This window comes from Phascolarctos cinereus, unplaced genomic scaffold (genome assembly GCF_003287225.1).
Source record: "Phascolarctos cinereus isolate Bilbo 61053 unplaced genomic scaffold, phaCin_HiC Scaffold_4;HRSCAF=312, whole genome shotgun sequence".
NCBI lineage: Eukaryota > Metazoa > Chordata > Mammalia > Diprotodontia > Phascolarctidae > Phascolarctos > Phascolarctos cinereus.
The window spans coordinates 357,541,291-357,553,564 of record NW_027555847.1 but is presented as its reverse complement, the minus strand read 5'-3'; the positions used below and the strand labels follow the sequence as shown (position 1 = coordinate 357,553,564).

The following is a 12,274-nucleotide window of genomic DNA, read 5'->3' as shown; positions in this document are numbered from 1 at the left end:
AAAAAAAAATGAACATGCGACACAGATTCATAGATTTAGAGCTGGAATGAGGCTTAGAGACCCTCATCTTAAAGGTCAGCAATCTGAGGTCCATGGTGGTTAAATGATTTGCCCAAGTTGGAACAGATGGCAGAATGAGGATTTGAATCCTGGTCCTCTTCTAGGATGTTGGACTTCGAAGGGTTATTTGCTCTCTTCATTACTTTCCCTTCTTTTGCTCTCCACCTACTGCTGCCCCATTTTCAGTTGAAAAATTCTAAAGCCTCCCTAAGTAGTGGATTCTACCAATTCCGCCTTCCTCTTCCACCACCTACTTTTCGTATCTGTGGTTATAAGATCCATACAGCCTCATCTATGGAGGCAACCATAGTTCTGAAGTCAGGTATCTACAAATGGAAAACACAATAAAATGCAATCTCTATGGAACAAAGAACTGGGTGTGGGGGAATCCCCTCCCACTGCACACACTTGAACATCTTCTCTAGTCTTGGAGATGTGAATGAGGGAAGGAAAGTCAGTGGCTTTTGCAGTGGGAACCTCTGGAGACTTGGATATAGGGGGTTATTCAGAGGGTGCTTGAAGGAGGGATCTGCTTGTGTTCCCTTGTAGCCCTAGTAACAGCAACATTCAGAACAAGTTTTTTCCAAGGGGTGTGTGTGTGTGTGTGTGTGTGTGTGTGTGTGTGTGCACATGCATGTATGTCTCTCCTCTACAATGCTGTTTCTAGCCAGGACTATCTTGAATTGACTCCAAGTATAAACTATTTAAAGGCCTGGGGGAAGGGGCGAGGAAAGCAATTTTCACAAGACCAAGAACCAAAGGTCTTGTACCTTCTTATTCAAGCAGGGAAAAGAATTCACACTCAGTAAAGAGATAATAGGACATTAATACCTTGTTAACACATTAGTACCCAGTCTTCAATGGTTGTGTCAACTGAGCTGGGGTAAAAATCAACCGGTCAATGCCCAAAAATAGATAGGAGATAATTTTTTGAGAATGGGGGGTGGATACATCAAGATTCAGGAAAGGCTTCATGTATGATGGTACTTAAGATAAACCTTGTAGGAATCTGGTGGTTCTAAAAGGCGCAAAGATGTGGCAAAGACACATGGATAAGGACAGCAAGGTGCCCAATTTGGCTGGACTGTATAGTACAGAAAGAGAAGTTTTACACATATATATATATATATATATATATATATATATATATATATAAAAGCTGGAAAAGTAGATTGGGGACAGGTTGTGAAGGACTTTAGAAAGCCAGAAGCATTTATGCTTTATCCCAAATTTGTGGAGAATTAAGGATTATTTCATTCTTTGTACTTGTATATCCAGTGCTTAGCACATAGCAGGTGCTTAATAAATTGCTGGCTGAGTGTTTGATGGATGCATCATAGGAGGTGATAGGGAGCCACTGGATTTTATTGAATAGGGGAACAAGATGGTCAGATTTGTGCTTAAAGGCACTTCGTAATTTTGGCAACTGAATGGAGAATGAATTGGAATGGAGAAGACCAGAGGCATGGACAGGTTATTGCATTAGTCCAAGAGAGACATTATAAGGACTTGAATTAGAATACCTAGGGTACTGTAGTGGTGTTTGGAGAGATGGAGATCAGTGCAAGAAGGCAGAAGCAGCAAGATTTTGGCAACAGATGTGTTGGGATAAGGGAGGGTGAGGAGTCACTCCTCCAATTATTATAGCACATTGCTTGTACATTACTTATCTTTTACCATACTCCTCCTTGTTGTCATAGTTATTTCTGTATATTTGTCTCTTATTAGGCTGCCATTTTCTCAAGAGCACTGACTCTGGAGAAGGGAGGGTTCTCAGTAAGGTAGTTACAGGCTGGACTAGATATGAGCTTGGAAGATACTTCAAACCATGAAATCATGTGACTGTGATTCTGAGATGGGCCTGGTAACAGACTATTGCTAGAATTCTCAGCTGACACCTTCTAATTGTCTAGAACAGGGATGGGGAACAATACCTAACCCCATCTGCTCATCTCCAGACAGAACAACAGGTCTTAAGAAAGTGGGGCCAATGGGCTTTATGAAAGGCTGAGGAGACAGCTTTTTGTTGTTACAAGGACACCTTTTTCTCTCTTATCTCAAATATGATCTCATCCCTTGAAAAGGAAGTTTTAATGTTACCAGTCCTCTAGGCAGCTGAGGAGAAAATAAAGCTTCTGACAAGAAGGAACTTGACCATGAATCTGACCATTACTGGATTAGACTGAAAGTAATTGGAAGTGGGTGAGGAGACAGGGTGCAAATTAACTAGGCTGAGATCTTCTGCGGAGCCTCTCCTCTTTCTGTTTCTATGACTTTGCCCTTTTGTTCTTGGCCCCTTTCTTGGCAGGTGGAATGATAGTTGGCAGCAGATCTCCTAGGATGGGCAGAGGAGAACCCAGACACAGTTCTTTTCACTATCTCGGTCTCATCCATCTTCTCCAAGGGAAGCCCACCTGACTGTGTCAAAGTACACTCACTTGGCCTAAAGGTGTTGATCCAATTCCTTACTATTTTCAGGAATCATTGAATATCTAGTACCTTTAAGGTTACTCTTAGGAATTATATTCTCTATCTAGAGAAGAAATGTTGATGGATTTGTATGTTTATTCTAAGCTAGAAATGTCCCTGAAAAATCCATGTGTCTGCCAGTCCTTATTAAATATCTCTTTCTCAGTCTTGAACAATATCTCTTTATACACTGGGGTTTAGACACACTAAGTGTCCTGTTGTCCATTGTTAAAAATATTCTGAAGAGAATATTTGCCTTTAAAAGATTTGATAGGGAAATGTAGCTAGTATTTATAACAAAATGTCTTTAGTCCCTGCCTCTGACCCTCATTTGGCATGATCTTGAGGTCCTTTGCCACCCTGGCTGACATCTTTTGGACACATTTCAGCTCTCATCACTACACTTCCCAAAACGTGGTACTCTGAACTCAACACAATACTCCAGATACAACATGACTAAAGTCTTGCCATCCTGTTGGATCTGCTAAGTTTTGTTCTCTGCTACCATACCCTTCAAGATTCCCGAGTCCCTTCCGCACCATCATGATGCCTCATAGTAGGTTGACTTTTACATAATAGATCCCTAATACATTTTTGTGAATTGAATTGAGTGAGAGTGTAATTGCGGATAATGCTTAGTTTTTATATAAATCAGATTTGAAAGGGGAAAGGTGTGGCTTACATTTCTACTAATACAGTTACAGCATTACTATTATTATTATATCACCAATAATACAAAACTATTAACGCATTAATATTTGTGATGATACTTATAAATTCCCATCATGCTTGTGGGAATAGAGAGGAAGAAGATAGCAAATAATATGGCATGGTATTAGCAACAGGATTGTGTTTATGCCCGAGAAACAGAGGAAGGGGAAAGAACAGGTAAGAATCAAAGATAACATTAAGGTTTCTAACATGGGAGGCTAGGTGAATGGTAGTACCGCAGAGACATTTAGTTAAGTCAGAAGATGAAGTGGGTTTTTGAGGAAAAAACTATAAGCTTGGTTTAGGATACATTAAAATTGAAGTGCTGATAGCACAGCTATGCAAAGACTTCAGTCAGAGATGTAAGTCTGGAATTCAAGAGAGGTCAGGGCTAGAGATGTAAATGTTAGAGTCATCTTGTCAAAACCGCAGGATAAGATAAGACTGCCAAGTAAGTGAGCATACACAGAAAAGCAAGAAGAGGAGAAAAATTACAAAAGGACCAAGGATGTAGCATTGGGGAAGAACACCATAAAGAGAAAAGAACTGGGTGAGGATGAGAACCTAGAAGAAGCCAGAGAAAGAGAAGTTAGGTGATAAGAACCTTAGGAATGGATGGTATCTCTGATTCAGAGCTGAGGATTGAGGAGAGGGTCCAGGGTATGTTTAATGGAGCCAGATGCTGCAGAGAAGTCATGGAGGGGTGCAGTGGTAGTGAGGCAAATGTGCACAGGGGGCATGTGGCCATAACAGCTGATGCCTCGGGTACTGCAGGACCCCAATGCCTTTTCTCTTCTTGTGGAGCCCTCGTGTTACTCCCCACGGGGTATGGCCTCTCTTCTGGATGGGTCCCTGGGCTGTGCTTCTTGGGACTCCTCTCCTTAAGCGCAGCCACCAATGACCAGGGCTAATTTTCCTTTCAATTCACAATTGAATATATTTTCCCCTCTGTGGCTGCTTTCTGCCTTAAAGGCTGCCTTTCTGTATCTGTATCTGTTTTGTTTTCCTCCTCAATGACTCAAACTATTAGTATCCAGAGCTTGGTAGGCTTAGCTTTTAAAGATCTCTGGGCCCATGGCCAATATTTTTACATCCAATGGCTTGCTGTCAGTCAGAGTACTCCTTCAGACTTTGAATTGGGATAATAGAAAATGGTACATCATTAGCACATTAATACCTATGCTATCTGCCCCTTACTTTCTGTGATTACATTAACTAAAGGAAGGGGAGAAGAATCCCCCTAATACACATATCTACTTTATGGATTATTCAGGTTCTTCTTTCTTCCCTCTTCTGCCTGCTTTTTTTTTTAAGTATTTCATTGCTCACTAACACCTCCACAAGAAAACAGAAATTATAAAATTCAAAGCCAACCAATTTTTTTTTCTTAATGTTGAAGACATTTGAAACTAACGGCCTTTCTCCCTCTCACCTTCCAACTCAGGTGTGTCTATACTAGGTTAGCACAGAGAATGGGCTCAGAGACACAGCTCACAGTTTTAGAGCCATCAATAATCCTGCCAATTTAGGTAGTTCAAGTATCATCATGCCCATTTTACAGATGAAAAAAACTGAGGCTGAGAGTGATGAAGTAACTATTATCTAGAATCCCATGGTTGTAGCACAGTGGAGCCAGATCTCAAATCCTTTGATTCCAAATCCATAGCTCTTTCTCCTCCCATCAGTCTGCTTTCTTTTCCATCAGTTAATATAGTACTTCATATTTGTTTAATACTTTGTGGTTTAAAAGGACTTAAACATGCACTATCTTTATAACACCCTTGTAGGGTACGTAGGATGAGTATTATTGGCCTCATTTTACAGATGTGGAAACTAAAACTCAAAGGAGTTAAGTGACATGTCCAAGACCACATAGCTAATGAATGGCAGACCAAGGCTGGAAACCTAAGTCACCCAACTTCCAATCCAGGACTCTTTCTACTCTGCCACCAATGTGAGGTTAGAATACATGGGTACAACTCCAGATTTACATATGCAAATGAGTACATATCAGCTGCACAATTTCCTTCTGATTGCCTAGCACACAGATGATCTAACAGCCGTGCAAACAGGGTAAATAATTTTAATTCCCACAAATAAGTTCCAAAAGATCTGTGATAGATTTCAAATCCCCCCACCCCTTCCCCTCCACTGCCCCAGGAATAATATAAAGCAAGAAGGAGCTCGCTCTTACCATTCAGGAGGTTGGTGTGGAAAAAAAGAAGCAAAAGAAAGACAGTTGCTGATGTCACATTTTCCTTCATGTTTGCTTCCTTCTTTTTCAACAGGAAGGGTATCAGCGGTTCACTGAAAGAGAGGGCAGCAGGCAGCTCTGGTTAAGTGGGAAGACCAGCGAGGCACAGAGACCCCTTTCCTGCATGGGTTTGTACCTGAATCTTGCTCCCTGTTTGAAGTGAATGACAAAAGGAGAGGACAGGAATGTAAAAGAATGTACCATGGTCAGCTGTCTGAGCTGGAGGGCATGGACTTGGAGGCGTGTGGGAAATCTGGCCACCAGAGGTCACCCGAAGACAACATACAGGGCCCAAGGTAGCAGCATTAGAAGCAGGTTTTTTGTGCGATTAGCCTCCCTGCTCTTTTCTTTTTGCTTTGCTTGTTTGGGAACTCCTGCACAGCCTTTAAAGCCCTTTGGTGACTGGCTGTATCCAAGTGCCTGACTATGGGGGCAGGGATTGCCCTCATCTGACTGTAACTTTGGTTGGAACAGACCAAGCAAGACAAGTATTTGTTAAGTGTTTACTATGTGCCAGGGTGACGAGCCACGTTCTATTATCAGCAACGCAGGTGGGATCCAGCTTTCTGGCTGGGGCCTGGGCTGGGCTCATTCCATCTCTGTGTAGGCTCTGGGCCGCTGGTTCTGGACTCAAGTGGAAGTTCAAGGTGCCATAAACGGAGCCTGCTTCTATTGTGCATGGAACAGTTATCAAAAAGCCTGCATGAGCCTATCTCCACTTTGATGTCCATCACTACAGGCCTGGCTCAGATCTGGAGGGACTCAGTGTTAAGTCAAATTCTAACCTTTCAGGGTTTGAATTTTTTTGTTTGGTACTTGGTACACTATTCCTAACACTTGTAAAATCTTCTTTCTAAGGGGGAAAACACCCAAAACTTTAATTTTTTTTTCAGCCAAAAACAAGGTTTATTAAAGATACAGCATATTAGCCAGACTCTTAAGGAATCCCAGCATCTGTGGGCTATTGGCTAGATTATAAAAATCTGAGCAGTGTCTAGATTTTAAGAATACTAGCCCCAAACTTTAATTTTTTAAAATTATTTTTTAAGTTTTTAAATTTCTTTTAAACTTAAATACAAAATAAGAAAAGAAAAAAAAGTATTGCCATGTACACAGCAGAACACGAGAGGATTCAATATAAAGCAATAAATTTCCATTTTAAGAAAACCTACATAATAAATACTACACATTGTTTTCAAAGCTGCCCAGCTTTTCTTTGCTTCCTTGTTGGTTTTCTTTTGTGCACTTCTTACTTTATTTTTTCCCCTCCATCCCCACCCTCTACAAGGCTACAACTAAGTGTATAGATATCTGCATGTAGATATCTATCTCTGCACTTAATAGTGTGTGTATATATACATATATGTATATTATTATATATATATATAATTTGTATATACTCATGTAATTGTATATATATACATATATATACATACATATATACAGATGTCTGTGACCATACCCATATATATACATATATATTCCTACACGTATATGTAAGACCATACTATACTTATTTTCACTTGTCATCTGTTTCTCTGAAGGTGGATGGCATCTTTCTTTATAAGTCCAAGTCTTTCCATGTTTTTCTAAATCAACCAGCTCATCAGTTCCTGTATTACAGCAATATTCCAATCCAATCACATCCTATCTGAGAGATTATCTATGAAAGATTTTTCTCAATTTTCTGCATTCCTTCTATTCTTGGCTGCATAGGTTTTATTTGTACAAGTAAATGTTAATTTAAAATAATCAAAATTATCCATTTTACACTTCAATAATGCTCTCTTATGTTGTTATGATATGGTTTTAGGTCTGCTACTATTGGCTCTGCTTCCTTTACATCTTTTTTTTCCTCCCTGGTTTCTTTGAAGTTCCTGACCTTTTGATATTCCAAATGAACTTAGTTATTATTTTTTCTAACTCAGTAAGATAATTTTTAGTAATTTAGTACATTTTTTTAGTGATTTAATTGGGATGGTGTTACATAGATTAGTTAGGTAAAATTATTATTTTTTTATTATATTGACTTCATCTATCCATGAACAATAAATATTACTTCAATTATTTAGGTCTGACTTTATTTGTATAAAAAGTGTTTTATATTTGTATAGTTCCTATGTCTGTTTTGGCAGGTATACTCTCAGCTATTTTATAATGTCTAGTTATGTTAAGTGTTCTAAAAATATTGAGTAATATGTATGATACATATTATAGTTTTCCTGTTTTTTTCTTTTGATTAAATCCATTTTAGCTTTAACTTTGAGATCATGATGACTACCCCTGATTTTTTTTCATAATAAATTCTACTCCTGGCCTTTATTTTATGTTTGTGTGTATCTCTCATTTTTATAGCATTTCCTGAAAGCAACATATTGTTGAATTCTAATTTTTAATTTGCTATCAGGTTCCATTTTGGGGGCAAATTCATCCCATTCACATTCTAAGCTATAATTAATTGTACATTTTCCTCCTTCTTATTTTTCCTTACTATCCTTCTCACCCTATTTCTATCCCTTCTCATGCCTCTGCTTTACTTCTATCTGCTACCTTGCCCTTCTATTCCTTAACCTGCCCACACCTCCAAGAATCCCTCCCTTATCCTCTCCCCCTACCCTATCCCTTTGCCCTCTTGCTCCTTTTTGAATTTAGAAGACTTTTATACTCTTATAGATATATATCTTGTTCCCTCTTTAACCCATTCCTGATGAGAGTAAGGTTTCAGCATTACCACCCTCCCCCAACTAGCTTCTTCTGTATCAATTTTTCCTTTTCTGCCTCATTTGTATGAGATAATTATTCCTTTTTATCTCTCCCTGCAGTTTCTTTTAGAATTACCCCACTATCCTCAGTTCAGCCCAAGCCTTTCTCTCAAACTACCCAAACAAAAATGACAGTCATAAAAGAACTGATAATTTCATATATAAGGAACAAATAATTTGACCTTATTGAGCCCCTTATAATTAATTGGTCCATAATGTTTACTTTATATTCCTCTTGGATGTTATATGTCAAATTTTCCCTTAAGTTCTGCTGTTTTTGTCAGAAATATTTGAAAGTCTTTCAGTTCATTCAATGTCAATTTTTTTTTCCCCATTCAGGATTATACTTAACTTTGCTGGGTAAGTTACCCCTGGTCATAAACCCAGCTCTTTTGTTCTGTGAAATATAATGTTCCAAGACCTACAGCTGTTCAAAGTAATAGTTTCTAGGTCTTGTGTAATCCTCATTGTAGCTCCATGTATTTAAGTTGTTTTTTTTTCTTGTTGCTTCCAATATTTTCTCCTTAACCTGGGAGCTTTGAAATTTGGCTATGATATTCCTGTATGTTTTCCTCCTGGAATCTCTTTCAGGTGGTGATCAGTGGATTATTTTTCTATTTCTGCTTTGTGTTCTTCTAGAACTTCAAGGCAATTTTCCTTCATAATTTCTTGTAATATTGTATCAAGATTCTTTTTTTCAATAATAATTTTCAGGCAGTTTAATTATTCTTATATTTTTTCTCCTCTCTCTTTTCTCCAGATCAGTTGTTTTTCTGATGAGATGTTTCACATTCTCTTTTTTTTCATTCTTTTAATTTTGCTTTATTATTTCTGTGTGTCTTAGAATGTCATTAGCTTCCCTTTGCCCAATTCTAGGTTTCAAGAAATTATTTTCTTCCTTAAGTTTTTGAATCTTTATTTCAAGTTGGTTGACTTCTCATAATTTTCTTGATTTTCTTGCATTGCTCTTTTTTTCTTCTAATTTTTCCTCAATCTCTCTTATTTAATTTTAAAGTCCTTTTTAAGTTCTTCTAAGGGCTTTTTTTTGTGCTTGGGATTATTTGACATTTCTGATTTTAAAAGGATTGATTTTTTTTTAGCTTCATTTTCTTCCTCTGAATACAAACCCAGATCTTCTCTATCCCTATAGTTACTATCTATGGTTGGGTTCTTTCTTCTTTGCTTGCTCATTTTTTTTTTGAATTTTGTTTTTAGTAGCTATTAGTGTGATTAAGATCTAGTCCTGAGGTATAGAGAACAATGTCCCAAGCCTCAGGTCCTTTTTGGTGTTATTTTCTGAGGTCTGTCTCAGGGTTCAACATTGGGCTCTCCTCTACACTCCTAAGCCATGCTAGAGCCCTCAGTCATGCTATCCTGCAAAAGATCTTACTCCCTTCCATCCCTCTGTGGCTGCAAACTACAGCTGTCCTCTCTTCCCTGGAACTGAAACCAGGCACTCTGCTCTCCTGCAAGTTCCCACAGCCAGCAGAGTCCCTCTCCCTTGCTACTGAACTCACCAGGTGTGTGCTAACTCCTCCCTGACAGCAGCAGTCTAGCCCGGGTTGTGTCTGGTCAGCATAGCTGTGCTTGTCATCCCTCAAGAGTGGACGGTCCTTCAGTCTTCTCTTACTCAGCTGTCAGAGCCCTACATTGTCTGTAAGATGAATGTTTCTAAGGCTGAGGCTGCCTCTCAACCCTGGCTGCCCAAGGCTCGCTATTTGTTGAATCCTCAGAGTTGGTCTGGAGGTGTTTGCACTTCACTCAGGCCCTGAGGCCGGGTCATTTTTGGGGTCTTCTTAGGTTGTCTTTGGAGAACAATTGCTTTACCCAGACTTTTGTTTCTTTCCACTGCTCTGCATTGCCTCAAAGGCAATGTTTTGTCTTTTTCTGTGGAGGAAATTTGGAGAGCCGAAAGTTTTCTGACCTACTCAGCCATCTTCCCAGAATCGTTTCCCCTCCAAAAAACTTTTAAAGCCTTATTTGAAAAAGATTCATTAATTTCTCTGGACTTATAATAGGTCTCAGAAAATAGATTTGGTGAACTGTTAATTCTCAGAAACACATAGCTTAAATTTCTCTTAAACTAATGATAATAATAATGACAATGATAATGATAATAATGATAATAATAATAATCCATGGAGTTTAAAGTCAAGGAAGTAAATTTAGGGGCAAGACTGCCCAATGTGCAATATTGGAAAAGGTTTAAATATTGTTTGATGTGCTGCTAAAATACTCATTATGCTTTGCACATGACTATTGACCAGGCAGGGTAGCAGTGTTTATGTACCTGCTGGACACCAAAGAGATGGGAACATTCAGAAGGTTTTTCCTCTTCCCAGAATAGCTCCTTCCTAGCAGGACACAGGAATGCAAATCTTGGGGAAAAGAATATTTGGGATTTTGATTTACAGACTGCACCAATCACTCAAACTTCCTTGTGGTACTAACCCCAGACTCCAGGGCAAATAGGCTTAAGTAGTCAATCTGTTTTAGGGATGGTCCATCCTCTTAGAGCATAAGTTTGATTAGATCAACCAGGTAGGTCAATCAACTATGCAAATCAGGCACTGGGGCAAAGTCAGTTGGGAGAGAGCACTGGTTAGGGCACCCTTCAGCAGCATTTAGACGCACCAGCTAATGGGTAAGATAGGAACTGATAATACTGGGTGCCCCAAAAGGTTGCTTTAATGTATTTAAAAACAAAAAACAATTTTACATCTTTATATACATACAGGTGAAGTATGGGAGGGATAGACAAATAGCAAATTATGAGATGAAATTTAGTTCTATTCAGTAACATTTATTAACTGCATACAGGGTTAAGTACTCTGGGAAAATATGAAGTTTAGACAATACCTGATCACTGTCCCTTTTGGACCTTACAGGTCCATGGAAGAACACATAAGAAGTGAACACTGATAGCTATGATATACACAATCACACCAAAACCTCACAAGATACCTTGGGGTTTATGAACTAGGTTTCTTTTTAAAGGACTGTGCCTTGAATCCAAATCACTCTGGCTCTCATTGATTGGCCAACAGTAGGTCAATGTTTGGGCTTGGTTATTTGGTCATTGTTTGAATTGTCATAAGGTTCAGAGTGAGTATAAATAGCAATTGTTTCTGTTTTGGCCAGAAACCCAGAGGGTCTTCCCCTCTCAGACTGAATATTTTTGACTAGATTCTTCACCTCATTTCTTATCTAGCCTTAATCACTGAATGGGTGTTGCCTCAGACAAACTGGGACCTGGGAAAGAACTTAGCTTAAAAAGGCCAAGGTCTCCCACTGCATCCATAGCCATCTCTAGTTGTCCCGATCTATATCTTGCCACTGGACCCAGATGGCTCTGGAGGAGAAAGTGAAAAGTGAGGCTGGTGACTTTGCACAGCCCTGTCTCACTTAAATCTAATTCACTTGCAAGTCATGACATCACCTTTCCAATATTATCATCCTCTTGAGAATGAAGGACAAACAACAACAATTGATCGATGAAGTTACAGGGGAAGGGATAAATTGCTTTCTCTATTGTTTCTCCTTCTCATCCATTTCTATTTTCTTGAGTTATACCAACCTGTGGTTTGAGGCCATAGCTGAGATAGACTAGCATTATACTACTTTGCTTTCAGCTGGAAGCCTTTCTCTCTTCCTAACATTGTACTATTGTTTTTAAGTTAGGAGAATATACTGATGTAGCGTAGTAGATAGAGTGCTGGACACTCTATCAGGTCAGGAAGATTTGAGTGTGAATCCTGCCTGAGACACTTAGTAGCTGTGTGACATCTACAGCTGCCTATCAAACATCTGAAACTAGAGTACAAAAATTGGAGTCCAAAACTGAACTCATTATCTTTCCAAAAACTGGAGTCCAAAACTGAACTCATTATCTTTCCTCCCAAAGTGTCCCCCAAAAGAAATTCCCTATTACTGCCAAGGGCATCGTCATCCTCCCAGTCACCCAGGATCAAACCCTAGTTGTCACCCGTGACTCCTTACTTTCTACCCCTTAACCTCC

At 39.1% G+C, this 12,274-nt stretch overlaps 1 protein-coding gene across 1 annotated transcript in view; it reads right to left on the bottom strand.

The window, feature by feature from the left end:
- The window catches only part of PRLR (prolactin receptor), a 227,347-nt gene that overhangs the window by 41,071 nt on the left and 174,002 nt on the right, over nt 1–12,274 (bottom strand). The window contains 1 exon segment of the mRNA XM_078153224.1: nt 5,435–5,547. Coding sequence (XP_078009350.1) covers nt 5,435–5,504 — 70 coding nt within the window. The 5' untranslated portion in view covers nt 5,505–5,547.